Source organism: Vigna radiata, unplaced genomic scaffold, assembly GCF_000741045.1.
Source record: "Vigna radiata var. radiata cultivar VC1973A unplaced genomic scaffold, Vradiata_ver6 scaffold_161, whole genome shotgun sequence".
NCBI lineage: Eukaryota > Viridiplantae > Streptophyta > Magnoliopsida > Fabales > Fabaceae > Vigna > Vigna radiata.
Window position 1 is genome coordinate 588,403 of NW_014542362.1, and position 12,990 is coordinate 601,392.

General features: G+C 33.5%; 2 protein-coding genes across 2 annotated transcripts; both read left to right on the plus strand.

Moving 5' to 3' along the window:
* Nucleotides 1-461: 461 nt before the first annotated feature.
* On the plus strand, nt 462-2,088 carry LOC106779798 (P34 probable thiol protease). Its single transcript, XM_014667994.2, has 4 exons — nt 462-963; nt 1,059-1,291; nt 1,404-1,556; nt 1,641-2,088. The coding sequence occupies exons 1-4, from the start codon at nt 495-497 to the stop codon at nt 1,896-1,898; spliced, it is 1,113 nt and encodes a 370-aa protein (XP_014523480.1). The 5' UTR covers nt 462-494; the 3' UTR covers nt 1,899-2,088.
* An 8,915-nt stretch (nt 2,089-11,003) lies between these two features.
* LOC106779794 lies at nt 11,004-12,138 on the plus strand. Its single transcript, XM_014667989.2, has one exon. The coding sequence runs from the start codon at nt 11,259-11,261 to the stop codon at nt 11,778-11,780; it is 522 nt and encodes a 173-aa protein (XP_014523475.1). The 5' UTR covers nt 11,004-11,258; the 3' UTR covers nt 11,781-12,138.
* Nucleotides 12,139-12,990: the final 852 nt, after the last annotated feature.

Below are 12,990 nucleotides of genomic sequence, written 5' to 3' on the forward strand. Positions count from 1 at the left end.
CTCTGTACCAAAAGTCCAACGCTGCTCCCTGCCTCTAGTAGAGGGGGCTCCCCAGAGAAAATGGAAAACCTAAAATGGAGAGAGATAAAGCATTCCAAGGGCAAAGTTTGATTAAAATGCTTGAGGGTGTTTTCGGAATACCACAAAAACACCTTTTTCATATCAGTTTTTTAGTTGAAAAAAAAAATTAAAAATGACAAATAGAATCATGACGCGTGGCGTTGGCAAATCGTTGGCAAAAATTCGTTGTCAACGTATCGCTACCCATTGAAGATATCTGGTCTTTGTCATCTACCTGCGGCTAATGGAAATTAATTTGGTATCAGAGAACAAAACTTAAAGAAAGAGACAAGAACACAACAGTTTAAATCAAAGACAAAGATAATTAACCAAGTGGGAACTTTCAGTCATTAATAGCTCACTAATTACTATATATAGCGATGGTACTTAAGTGAAGAAACAATCTTAATCAACACAAAAAAATTCTCAAAGTTATGGCTTTTCTTGTGTTTGTTCTTTTCTCCCTCTTGGGTCTCTCTTCTGGTTCAGCGATCTCAAGTGATCGTTCCATATTGGACCTTGACCTAGCCAAGTACACCACACAGGAACAGGTGTCTTCACTATTCCAACTATGGAAGAAGGAGCATGGACGCCTCTATAGGAACAACGAAGAAGAGGCTACAAGACTCCAGATTTTCAAGAGTAACTTGAACTATATCAGGGACATGAATGCAAACAGAAAATCACTCCATTCCCATCGTTTGGGGTTGAACAAGTTTGCTGACATTAGTCCTCAAGAGTTCAGCAAAAAGTATTTGCAAGATCCGAAGGATGTGTCACAGCCCATCAACATGGTCAACAAGAAAATGAAGCAGGAACAGCATTCTTGTGACCACGCACCTGAATCCTGGGATTGGAGCAAAAAGGGTGTAATCACAGAAGTAAAGTACCAAGGGCAGTGTGGTATGTGCTTAATCTTCAGTGTAGTACTTAATAACATTAATATTATCCTTGTCCTATTTTTCTTCGAAAATGACTTGTGGAGAGTGAAACCGTAGGAAGTGGTTGGGCGTTTTCTGCCACGGGAGCCATAGAAGCAATACATGCAATAACAACAGGAAACCTTGTTAGCCTTTCCGAGCAAGAACTCGTAGATTGTGTCGATGCAAGTAAAGGTTGTTACAACGGATGGCACTTTCAGTCATTCCAATGGGTAAAAGATAATGGTGGGATTGCCACTGAAGATGATTATCCTTACAAAGCCAAAGAAGGTACCTGCAAAGGCAATAAGGTCTGTGAATTAATATGTGATTCCATAGTCCAATCTCTCTTTCTTCTACAATCTTTTGATAAATAACTTCTCCTGCATCCCTTTGTTTTGTGAACCTTTTTTCTGGAATTAGATACAAGAACCGGTTACGATTGACGGGTATGAAACTCTAATACTGACAAATGATAGTACAGAATCAGAGACAGAAAAGGCATTGTTGTGTTCCACCCTTGAGCAACCAATTAGTGTGTCCATTGATGCAAAAGATTTTCATTTCTACAGTGATGTAAGTAAATATAAGACCAATATCTTAGTATCTGGAAGTGATTTTTATATAGTTATGCTATTATAAATTGATTGGTTTGTGCAGGGCATATATGATGGAGGAAATTGTTCAAGTCCTTATGGGGTAAACCACTTTGTTTTAATTGTGGGTTATGGTTCAGTGGATGGTGTAGATTATTGGATAGCAAAAAATTCATGGGGAAAAGATTGGGGAATGGATGGTTACATTTGGATCCAAAGAAACACGGGTAATCTATTAGGAGTATGTGGGATGAACTTTTTCGCATCTTACCCAACCAAGGAGAATTCAGAAACTCCAAGACTACATTCTTCTTCTCTCTGATCTATGAAGCTCAAATCAATGAATGCTTGTTTTCTTTGAGAGAAGCATCGCATCTCTATGATTTTATGCGACGGTGAAGTGTTTTTCTACAAGCATGCTTTTGTTGCATGTGCTTTAAAAATGGTGATCAGTTCATTTAATATGTATCAGTGATGCTATATATATAAAAAATAATTTCAATTATCCTTAATTATGTCTAAAGGATGATCAAGTTTATATATAGGAATATGTTTTTAAATAATAATATTAAATATTGTTGTTGAAGTTAAAATTTATTTGTAGTTAAGGCCACGAATCATAACTCTTTTTTTTTTCTTATGTTTAAATAAAAAATTATTTTACTATTATAACTATGATGATGATGATGCTATAATCAAGGGATTACTATTTTTATGATAAAAAAAATAGGGGTGGGATAGTATATCGTTTATGAGATAGGTTATCAATTAAGAGTGTAAATAATGTGTGCCCCTTAATGCATTATGATCACTTTTATTCTGATTAATTGGACCAAAATAGAACATTTATGTATTTATATTTGCATATTTTGTCAAGATAAACTTGTATGTGAATTTCACCACAAATTTAAATCTACTTTTTATCAAGCATGGTTATCAAACAAAATGAAATTACATTTTTTTTCAATTTTTTACATACACATATTTTTAAAAGTGCATTTCAAAGTCAAAGAAATATTCTTTAATTTCCCCGTTCTGTTGATTACATTTCCCATGTTCACGTAGCAAACACCTAGGAAAACAAAAGAAAGAAGAAATGTGCATTTACGGATAATTTATTTTTTCTCATAGGGTGTTAAAATGAATTTAAATTTATGAGTTAATCAACACACTAAATGAGTTTCGATCAATTGGAGGTGGTTGACACTCATTTGCCCACGAATCTTGAATAACTTTCTCAACTTAATTAATGATAAAAACATATTTAAATAAATTCACGCATCAGGTTGCAAAATAAGTGATATTAAGTTTTGCCACGTACTTTATTTCCAAAATATATTAAATTAATAATAATAATAATAGAGTCTACTAAAAAGTTTATCTTAATTTGGATTGAAAGATAATAAGAAAAATCCTTAATAGGTATAAATACCAAAAAGACAGTTTTATTCATGCATGTTTTTTTTTTTATTTGGGATATCTACTCATTTTACATACATCTTTCCCTGATCTCATTTCTTCAACAAAAACCAAGATATAGCTCATTAAAACAAACTAAAAAAACCAAACCAAATCCATTAACACGGGAAGCCCAAAAGTTGGACGAAGAAAAAGCATCGGAGTCCTAGGAAAATGTAACTATTTTGCCTTCCAAAAATTAATAAGGGTAGTTTTTTTATGTGAATTTGCCTCATGCTTCAATATTAACCCACTTCTAAATAAGTTTATAAGTTTCTTTTATATAACCCATTCAGTTTGGATCAAAGCACAAACTGAGTTATCTTGATCTCAAGATCAACTCGAGTCTATATAAACCAAAGTTTAAATCATGTGAGTATGAATAAGAGATCTAACTCAGTCGAGCAAGCTAAGTTATAGTTGAGTAAGTCTAGGATGAATGTAGAGACATGCAATAGTGTAGTAAAGAGAAACGATAACACTTATTTTTGATAATATACAATGATTTTCAAACTGAGATATATACTGACGAATTAAAAAAGGGGTTGACTTTTGGCCTTAGTTCATAACCAAAGTAATAAAAGTAAGACTTCTGCTTCGGTTCCTCAATTATTGAAGTAGTAAACTAGAAAAAAAAAATGGAAGGGAAGGGAGCGAGGCAGGGGAGGAGGGGGGTTGGTAGCGGTTGTGGTCTAAACCAAGTCACTTGAGAAAGAAAAGAATTCTTTCTTAAAAGAAATCAAAACTCTAATTAGAAAGTGATGGACCTTTATATGTGCTTAAAGAAGTAAATACAATGCATGAATTGATCTTTTATGTGCACATAATGTTAATTTTTAATGGGAGTGATTTAACTCTTTTTTATACATATTATGAATGAATGAATAAATAAAAAGAGAAAAAAAGGTTCTAAAAGAATTACAATGACCAGAAATATGAACCTCTTTGCTCATAAATAACATTTCATTATTTTCTTCCTTTAACTAGGTAAAGTAGAATAATAAAGAAAACATGGAGTCATATGTATCATAGTAAATGTCCAATTTGAGTTAATTTTTTAGATGAATTTGACACTTATCTTGTTTTGATTATGTTTAAGTTTCTATTAAATTCACCTCAATATAGTTTGTTTTGTATTTTTTAACACCATAAGAGAGTCAAAGTGGAAAAATAAAGAAACTAGATAATTTTCAAGCAATTTTGGGCAATTGTGACTGGTGTGACTGAGAGGAAAAATTGAGGCTAAACAACAAAGAGTAAATCCTGTTGAAGAGAAAACCTCACGCATCAAACTTAAGGCTAAGCCATGAAGACTCCTTCACTAAGAAGTTATCTCAAGACTTGAGCATTAGAGCATGACGTCGATCATAAAAGCAAACCTAAATAGGAAGGAAACCTCTGTTGTTAAGCTACATGTGCACTATTGAAAATTTCCTTGGACAATATATAAAAACAAAGTTATACTTCTATTTTAGACAAACGTATGAGGGACACTTTTGAAGTTTTAATTAGATACTCTTTAGAGATCCTTTGCGAACACTTTTCTCCTTACTTATTGAATATTCTTAGAGAGCTTAAGAAAGGATGGTCATTCAAAGCATGGTAATGTTTACATCCATTATGAGGAACTAAACCTCTCTTGTGTTGTGATCAAGATGTAAACCCTTTGAAACTCTTTTGTCCTGTACTGTTTTATTTATTAAAGTATACATTTGTTACATGTTGTGAATTAGTTTGTATTTATTGTTGGATGAATTGATCATTCATTTGATCTCATTGACTTGGAATTGAGTGAGAACTGATTATAAGTTGTAGTCTAACTAATTCTCCTCCTGCTTTTAGATGTTAAGAATATATCTAAGGCTCTAGCTAGTTACAATCTATATCTTAATGCAGGTGATTCATTCAAGCCATCACTGAGGAATCAAACTGAAGTTTGATAATCTTAGACTCTAGATGTCAGGAATTGACCTAAAATTACATTTAAGAGTACTTTAAAGACATGAACAATTACAAGTGGTAAAATCTAATCTCAACATATGTCTTCATCATATTGAAATCAACCTCTTTAATTACATCTCTCTTAAATTACATCTCTTTTAACACATTTTTATTATGGAAAATTTGTTTCATATACTTGTCATCACCAATTCAAACATTGTTTTATCCAAATCAAATCAATTCAAATACTATGTATTCTACTAAATCAATTCAAACACTTGTTGTGATATAAACTACTCAATATACATGAAAAAATATTCCATTAAAACGTAAACATATCACCTCTTTTACACATTTTGAATTTGTCTTCTTAAGTCACTTAACTATATAAATAACTCTTACTTATGTCTAAAACGTTTTTTTAGTGTAATACTGTATATGGGAGGTTTATTTTGAAGTTTGTAGTCAATTACCGATTTTTCTTTTCAATTATTTTGAGTCTAACTCAAGTCAAACATTTTTTATTTCTGATCCTATTCCATTTTTACTTTTAAATTGTTTTTATATATTCCTCTTTTAAGTTGTTTCGATTCTCAACCTATGTTCTTGATATATAACACGAGTTAATTTTGTGTAGCATAAATAAACAGAAGATTTTATAAAGCAATTCATTGAAACTCAGATGTGATTCTGTTTTACACATTGAGAAATTAAATTATAGTTTTTGATTGTTAAATAAGAAAATTGTAACTTATAATATAACTTTGGCATGATGAGATGTAAATTTGTGAAGTGAGTCTTATCCGCAGAATAAAATGAAGTTAACTTGGCATCGAAACAGAGCAAATAGAATATCAAACCCCTCTTTGGGCCCTCACTCACTGCTTCACATGATTCCCACTAACACATACATCACCACCACCTATTAAAAAACTGGACCCACATTTATTGATGTGACATAACTCAAATTAATCTCTAATTAAATACTACTTTCAACTGCATCTCTTCTTTTCCCCAAATCTCACAACCTACCTTCCCTAATAAATTAAAACCTCAACCGAACATACTCTCCTAAATCATATCAATCACCCAAAACTTTATAGCTTAGGACAAATCACTTTCTACCATGTTATTATCTTGCTTTTGAATTCAAATTTTTTACTTAAAGCTATTTGAACTAACAGTTACATAACAAGAAATAAAAATATACCATTCATGACAAAATAACGTGTTTGTGACTGTGTGGATGTGTCATTTAGTTGGTTGAGTCTAAAACAAGAAGTTGATAACTTTTTGACAAGTATACCAAATCGTTACAAGTAATACAGTGAATAAGTAAAATATCGTTTTCCCAAGGAAATTTGAGTTACGTTATTCAATTAGAATTATTTATCAAAATCAATTGATGAAAACATTTGATTTCAATTTGGATAAATGACATAATTTAACAACATACAAATTTAAGACATTCAAATTTAAGATTTAAAAAATAGGATAAAGATCACTGGAATTTGTTCTCTCAGTAACATTATAGTAAATTAAAACCTCAACACAACAAACTGTTCTAAATCATATCAATCACCCAAAACTTTCTAGCTCCCTAGGAGATTAGGACAAATACTTTCTTCCATGTCATTATCTTGCTTTTGAATTCTAGTTTTTTTTACTTAAAGTCTTTTGAACTTTGTAGTAACATAAAACTACACCATTCATGACAAAATAATGTGTTTGTGACTGTTAGTTGATTGAGTCTAAAAAAAGAAGTTGATAACTTTTTGGCAAGTGTACCAAATTGTGACAAGTAATATAGTGAAAGTATTGTTCTTCAAAGGAATTTGAGTTATGTTATTCAATTAGAATTATTTATCAAAATCAACTACTGATGAAAACATTTGATTTTAATTTGCATAAATGGCATAAAATTTAACAACGTACAACTTTAAGACGTACAAATTTAAGATTTAAAAAATATGATAAAGATCACTGGAATTGGTCTCTAACTAACATTATAGTAAAGGTTTAAACCCTCATTTCGTCCTCGTATTTGTGTGTCAATTTCAAGTGAGTCATTGTTTTTTTTGTCTTAATCGGATCCAAAAACTTGTAAAAATGAGTCAATTAAGCCCTCTCCATTAAGTTTTCATTGACGCCATCTAACTGTAATGACGTGGTGCACACCTATATATACATCTTATATTACGTGTAATTTTTTATTTAATTTATTATTAAGTGTTGTACAACTGCTATATGACGTGTTATTTATATTATTTAATTGTTTAGATTAGGAATTTCTTCATATTAAAAGATTAGGGTTCATGTTCTGCCATACTTGGCAATGGATTGGGGCTTTGATTATGTACTTTCATTGATGGCCTCCACATGAAATCATCTACTTACGTTTGAAGTAGATCTTGCATATGGTCGTGAAGAAGTGGAGAAGCGTGCAATTCTTCACCAAGAAGACCTGAAAATCGTGACCCCTGACGAAGGAGACCATGAAGAGGAGGAACCCAATAGCGACGAGGAGAAGGCCAGAGAAATTGAATGTTGAACGAAGACAAGATGAACTTGAAACCAGAAAAAATAATGCTGATGATCATAACCATAAAGTTAATATCCAAAATAATCCAGAAAAAAAAAATTCATCTTGAGCTTGCATCTGATAGCAATGAAGAAAGGAAGAGACACATTGATACAATTGTTGCGGTAGCTGGAAAAGCCTTGGAATTAGAATCTTTTGGGATTGAAGTTAGTAAACACTCAAATCACGATATTGAACTAAAGGCATCGAAATGGAGGGAAATACTTTGTTGTCAACGTGTTCTGCTGGTTTTATTTCTAAATTTTGTAGAAAAATTATATTCTATAGTGGTAGCTCCATCTATCCTGTAGCTTGTACTTCTGCATTATGACCTTAAAAATTTCAGAAGAATATCCACACCTTGCATCCAAGGTATTGTTCTAGAATAAGTAAAATCCAATTCAGATTATAATGGCTGCATTTTGAAGACAATTCTTTTGACAGGTGGTTTCACTCTAATAATGATGACAGGAATTCCTATAAGATCTCAACACAAGTCTTGGCTTCTCTGCTTCCTTCACAACCACTCCAAGCTTCTATTAATCACCAAAAAAAGTTATATATAAATAAGAGATTTTCTTTTTCTAATTCTAAAAGAGGTGAATAAATGAGAGAAATTGAAAATATTATTTGAATGTTTGGAAGCGAAAAATGAGAAGAGAACCTCATATTGGGGAGTGAGAGGGCTTCTTCTTGGGCAACGACGGTTTTCGCGGCGGAAGCAGCGAGGGTGAAGCGTGTAGTGGTTGGAGGAGGGTGGTGGGAGTGAGAGATGGAGAAAGAGAGGAAGGGTTTGAGTTTGAAGGAGGGAAAGGTTAAAGCTCTAGAACTGAAGGTTGGAGGAAGATTTGGGGTGAAGAATTGCACGCTTCTCCACTCGATTCGGCTGGTGTCTCTAACTGTTGATGGTTGTGTAGCACAATGGTGGTTATGGCGAGAATGGTGGCAGCGCATGGCTGACGACTAGGGCTTCTGGAGAAGACGAAGTTAATGGGTGGAATTTTTTTTAATGGAAATTTCTGATGGTAAGAATTTACTTTTGTACGTGTAATTAACAAATAATCCATTCAATTTAATACATAATGCCACATCATTTAAAAAAAATACAGTTCAACATCTTTTAACGCCGTAAGAGAAAACTTAATGGAGAGGGCTTAATTGGCTCATTTTTACAAGTTTTATGTCTTGATTGAGACCGAAAAAAAAACGATGACTCACAAATACAAGGACCAAATGAGGGTTTAAACCTATAGTAAAATCCTGGACAACATACATTCTTTGTTCAAGCATTCACATGAGCATATCTTGATTTAATTCCTTAAAGTTCTAAAATTATCTATTAAATTATTAATTTCTTAATTAATTCAACAGATAATTTTGCATGAAGTTCAGATGTTTAGAATGACCAAAAGCATAGAAGCTATTCTTAGCGTAGTTACTTTTAGTTTCTTTTCTTATGTTTCTGGTTCTAAAAATACTTCCAGTCCACAAGAACCTTTAAAAAGAATTATAGTTCCGTATAATCAAAAGCAAGTCAAGAAAAGAACAAGAACAGAAACATATATTGCATAGGAAATTTTACATTAATGTATTCTCATACAACTAATTCCAATGAACAGAAAATTAGCTTATCCTAGACATAACAAACATACTCTTTTTAGCAATTCCTTGTAGAGAATGAAGTCATGATGTCTTGAAAGATCTCGTGATGGTCTTCTGAAGTTCTCCATAGCTTTTTCCTATTTTTTTTCATGTCAGAAGATGGTTTTTGCCTTTCTGTCACGTCTTTTAAGTCACTTAATTAATTCGCTCAGCGCATAGGTGCATGTGCATGATGCGAATTTCCTTTAACTGCTGCACTTCAACTGATGTTATTCGCTCAGCGCACAGGTGCTGGTGTGCTATACAAATTTCATTTTTCTGGTTGTGAGAATTATGGCTTGCGCTAGAGAATTGGTTGACAGATTCCAAATTATACATCTTACAATAATTTGCTTAACAATCTACTTCTTATTACAATTTTTCACTGATAAATAATTATAAGATTGAGATCATTTACAAGTATAAAAACTAGTATTTTTTTTCCAGATATCAAAAGTATAACGTGGAGATTTTGAGGCTTATGATAAAGGAAATGAGAGTAACATGATCCTTTGTCGTATAGCATAGTATTAGGTATCTTTGTGAGGTACGTAGGTAGTACGACGGTTTTGGTTTGGTTTGGTTTGAGGTGTCTGATTAAATTTTGCATGGATCCCATATGAGTCAATATAGGGACAATTTAACAATCATTATCTGATGAGCTCTAAGAAAGTGGTGATTAATTACTAGTGAAGGTTCGGTTGAGTTTTGTACTGTGCTAATAATGTTCATGTGTTGCTATGATTACCTCATCAATATGAAGAAGGTATATAATGGTAGTAATGGACAGAATGGAAAAGTGGACGTACTTGACTTTAATTGAATGTATAATGTATGATGGATGACTAAAATGGTGAAATTCCATGTATGAAAAGAAAGAAAAGGAAACGGATAAAGCATTTGGAAGGGTTGCTCTTGGAGTTGTGGCTAGTAGACAAACACATTGGCCATAGTCAAAGCACTTGTTCACAAACACAAAACCCATTTCCAATGAAAACCACAATCCACATGGTTTTGCTTTGGGATATTGAACGATCAAACTCTTCCTATGCTGTACTCCATTTCCCAAAACACATTCTCTTTCTCTCTTTCACTGACCCTACTTCACCACCCTTCTCTCAACCAACTTTACTCTCAAATAATTATTTACATGTGTCAACCTTTTATTAAAAACATGTCTTTTCTTTCATCACACATTCAAAACCCTCCTAACTCCCATCCTTTAATATACCATTAGTATCCCAATCTTTCACTCCCGACCCAATATTATTCAACTAATAAAGGCATGAGACTGTTAGCTTAGCTCCACGGATTAGGGTAGGGTCCCTAAATAATGTGTCAAAAGCCAAACTACAGGGTGTTATCCAATTATTCGTCCCATGAATTTCTCTCTCCGATTCAACACCAGCCAAACAAAAATTTACAAATCTTTAATATTCATACACCATTCCTATTCATTACATTACAATATTTTCATTTCTACGTATATTCTTATCTAAAAATATGATATGTATTAATAAAAGTACACTTCGTATATCCCAAAAGACGTGAATTTTAGCTGCGCTGATAAATAAATAATTAAAACTAAAATTAAAACAATTAGATATTTATTATAATCAATTATAACAATATCTTAATTATAATCAAAACTAAAATTAAAACTTGAAATTATATCTTAATTATAACTTATTTATACGCTTACTTATAGCGTAGTAATAAGAGAATCAAAATGTAAATAAATATGAGATTCTAGTGTGAGAGCATGATCCAATTATAAGTTCTCCATATATATATATATATATATGTACGAGACTAAACTATAGCTTGATGACAGAGAAAAGGAAAATTTTGATGGCAATACATGTATAGAATTGATTCCCCTTCTCTAATTATTAAAGATTTGGTGAAATGGAGAAAGGAGAAAGAAAATCTGAATTCTGAAATAGGGAAATCAGTTTTCATCCCCACAGTATATTATTTACGCTTTCTAGCATCAGCTCCACCTTCGTCTATTATCCTGCTCGAGAGGACACCAATGCTAAAAAAGGGAGGGAGAAAGCCATGATAAACTGCATAAGGTGTTGCATCTCTTGCATCCTCCCATGTGGGGCTCTCGACGTCATTCGCATAGTGCACTCCAATGGCCGAGTTGAGGAAATCACAGGCACCATCAAGGCCAGGGATGTCATGAAGGCACACCCCAAACACGTCCTAAAGAAGCCCTGCTCCGCCACACCAGCCGCCGACGGCGCCAACGCCACTTCTGTCCACAAGATCGTGGTGGTGCCACCCGATGCAGAGCTCCAACGTGGGAAGATTTACTTCCTGATGCCACTCCCTCCCTCTCCTCCTCCTCCACCGGAGAAGAACCAGCAGAGAAGGAGGAAGAAGAAGGAGCAGAGAGAGAGAAGTAGGAACAACACCAACGTCTCTGTGACGATGACTAGCTTGCTTGTCTCTGATCGCTACTTGACTGATATACTCTCAGAGAAAGCGTCAACGCAAAGAGACAGAAGAAGAGGACGTGTTGCAGTGTGGAGACCTCACTTGGAGAGCATTTCTGAGTCACCTTCTGATCTGTAACACTTCTTCTTCTTTGCCTAAGGGCTATGTTTGTCATGTCTATATAGTTATAATCCTCGACTTATAGGCTTCCAACCCAATTTCTTTTGAAAAAATATATAGTTTTCTTCTTCTTCTTCTTCCTCTTTTTCTGTTTTACTTTGCTTCTGCAAAGGCTGCTGTGTACATAGGTTGTCCATATCGATATGGGGAGTGTTAATGAGTTCGAGAGTTGAAGTTATGTTAGACCATAATTGGGTATGTTTTGTACAAGATTTTAAAAAACCATTTGTGACCATGATTTCAGTCACAGCATAAAGGTTTTCGAGATTTCCTATACAAATTGTTCTACGCATATGTGGGCCGTATTCATCTGCAATTTTTCTGGCAATATTTGAGGATACCATGTAACTGCGACTATAATTTAGAATCTTAGTTTTTATAGTATAATTTTTAGTTTTTCATGGTTGTGCTTCAGTTGGTGGGGGCATGGATTTGATCGAACAGAGCTATAATTTTGTAAGTTTCTGGAAAGAGGTGAAGCAAACGTAGAACTTTATACGGGTTTCAATTATTCTGCTTTAAATTGTTGAAGTTTGGAATTTAGAATATAGTGCAGGGAACAAAGATAAACTATGATTGAGATACAGAATGAACGATGCTACATTCCTAATTCTACTTTGTGACACTGTCATGTGTAATTCTGTAGTGGATCACAATGGAAGGTGATTGCGACATGTTAGATATTATGCTTTTGCTAGTAGCAGTGGAGTATTTTATTTACCACTATTTCTATGGTTTCACTGGGGAAAATGACACAGTTGTTCGTCGGTGTCAGTCATCCTTTAAGGGGAGACAGTGACATGATGCTGCAAATGCAATCACTTTCTATACAGTTTGAAGTTGTTATCATGGCAGAATTAAATTCACGTTGATAGCTTTTTCTTCATTTTTTTTTTCTGAAGTGGGAAAAAAGAAAGAAATTCTTTTGGACCCTCAAATGGGGAGGACAGATTCATTCATTCATCATCATCAGTGTCTATGCAGTGCAAAGCCATGTTGTACTTCACCCCACTACAAGTGAGGGAGAAAAAAAAAGTAAAGGGAAAAGTGTGGTTGGATGAAGAAAAGTCCAAAGGGATAAATTTGTGGTAAAAACAATTGAAAGTCCCCACTCTGGTTTCCCATTATATTCTAATAATACATTGTTATGCTAAGTTTGCATAGATGA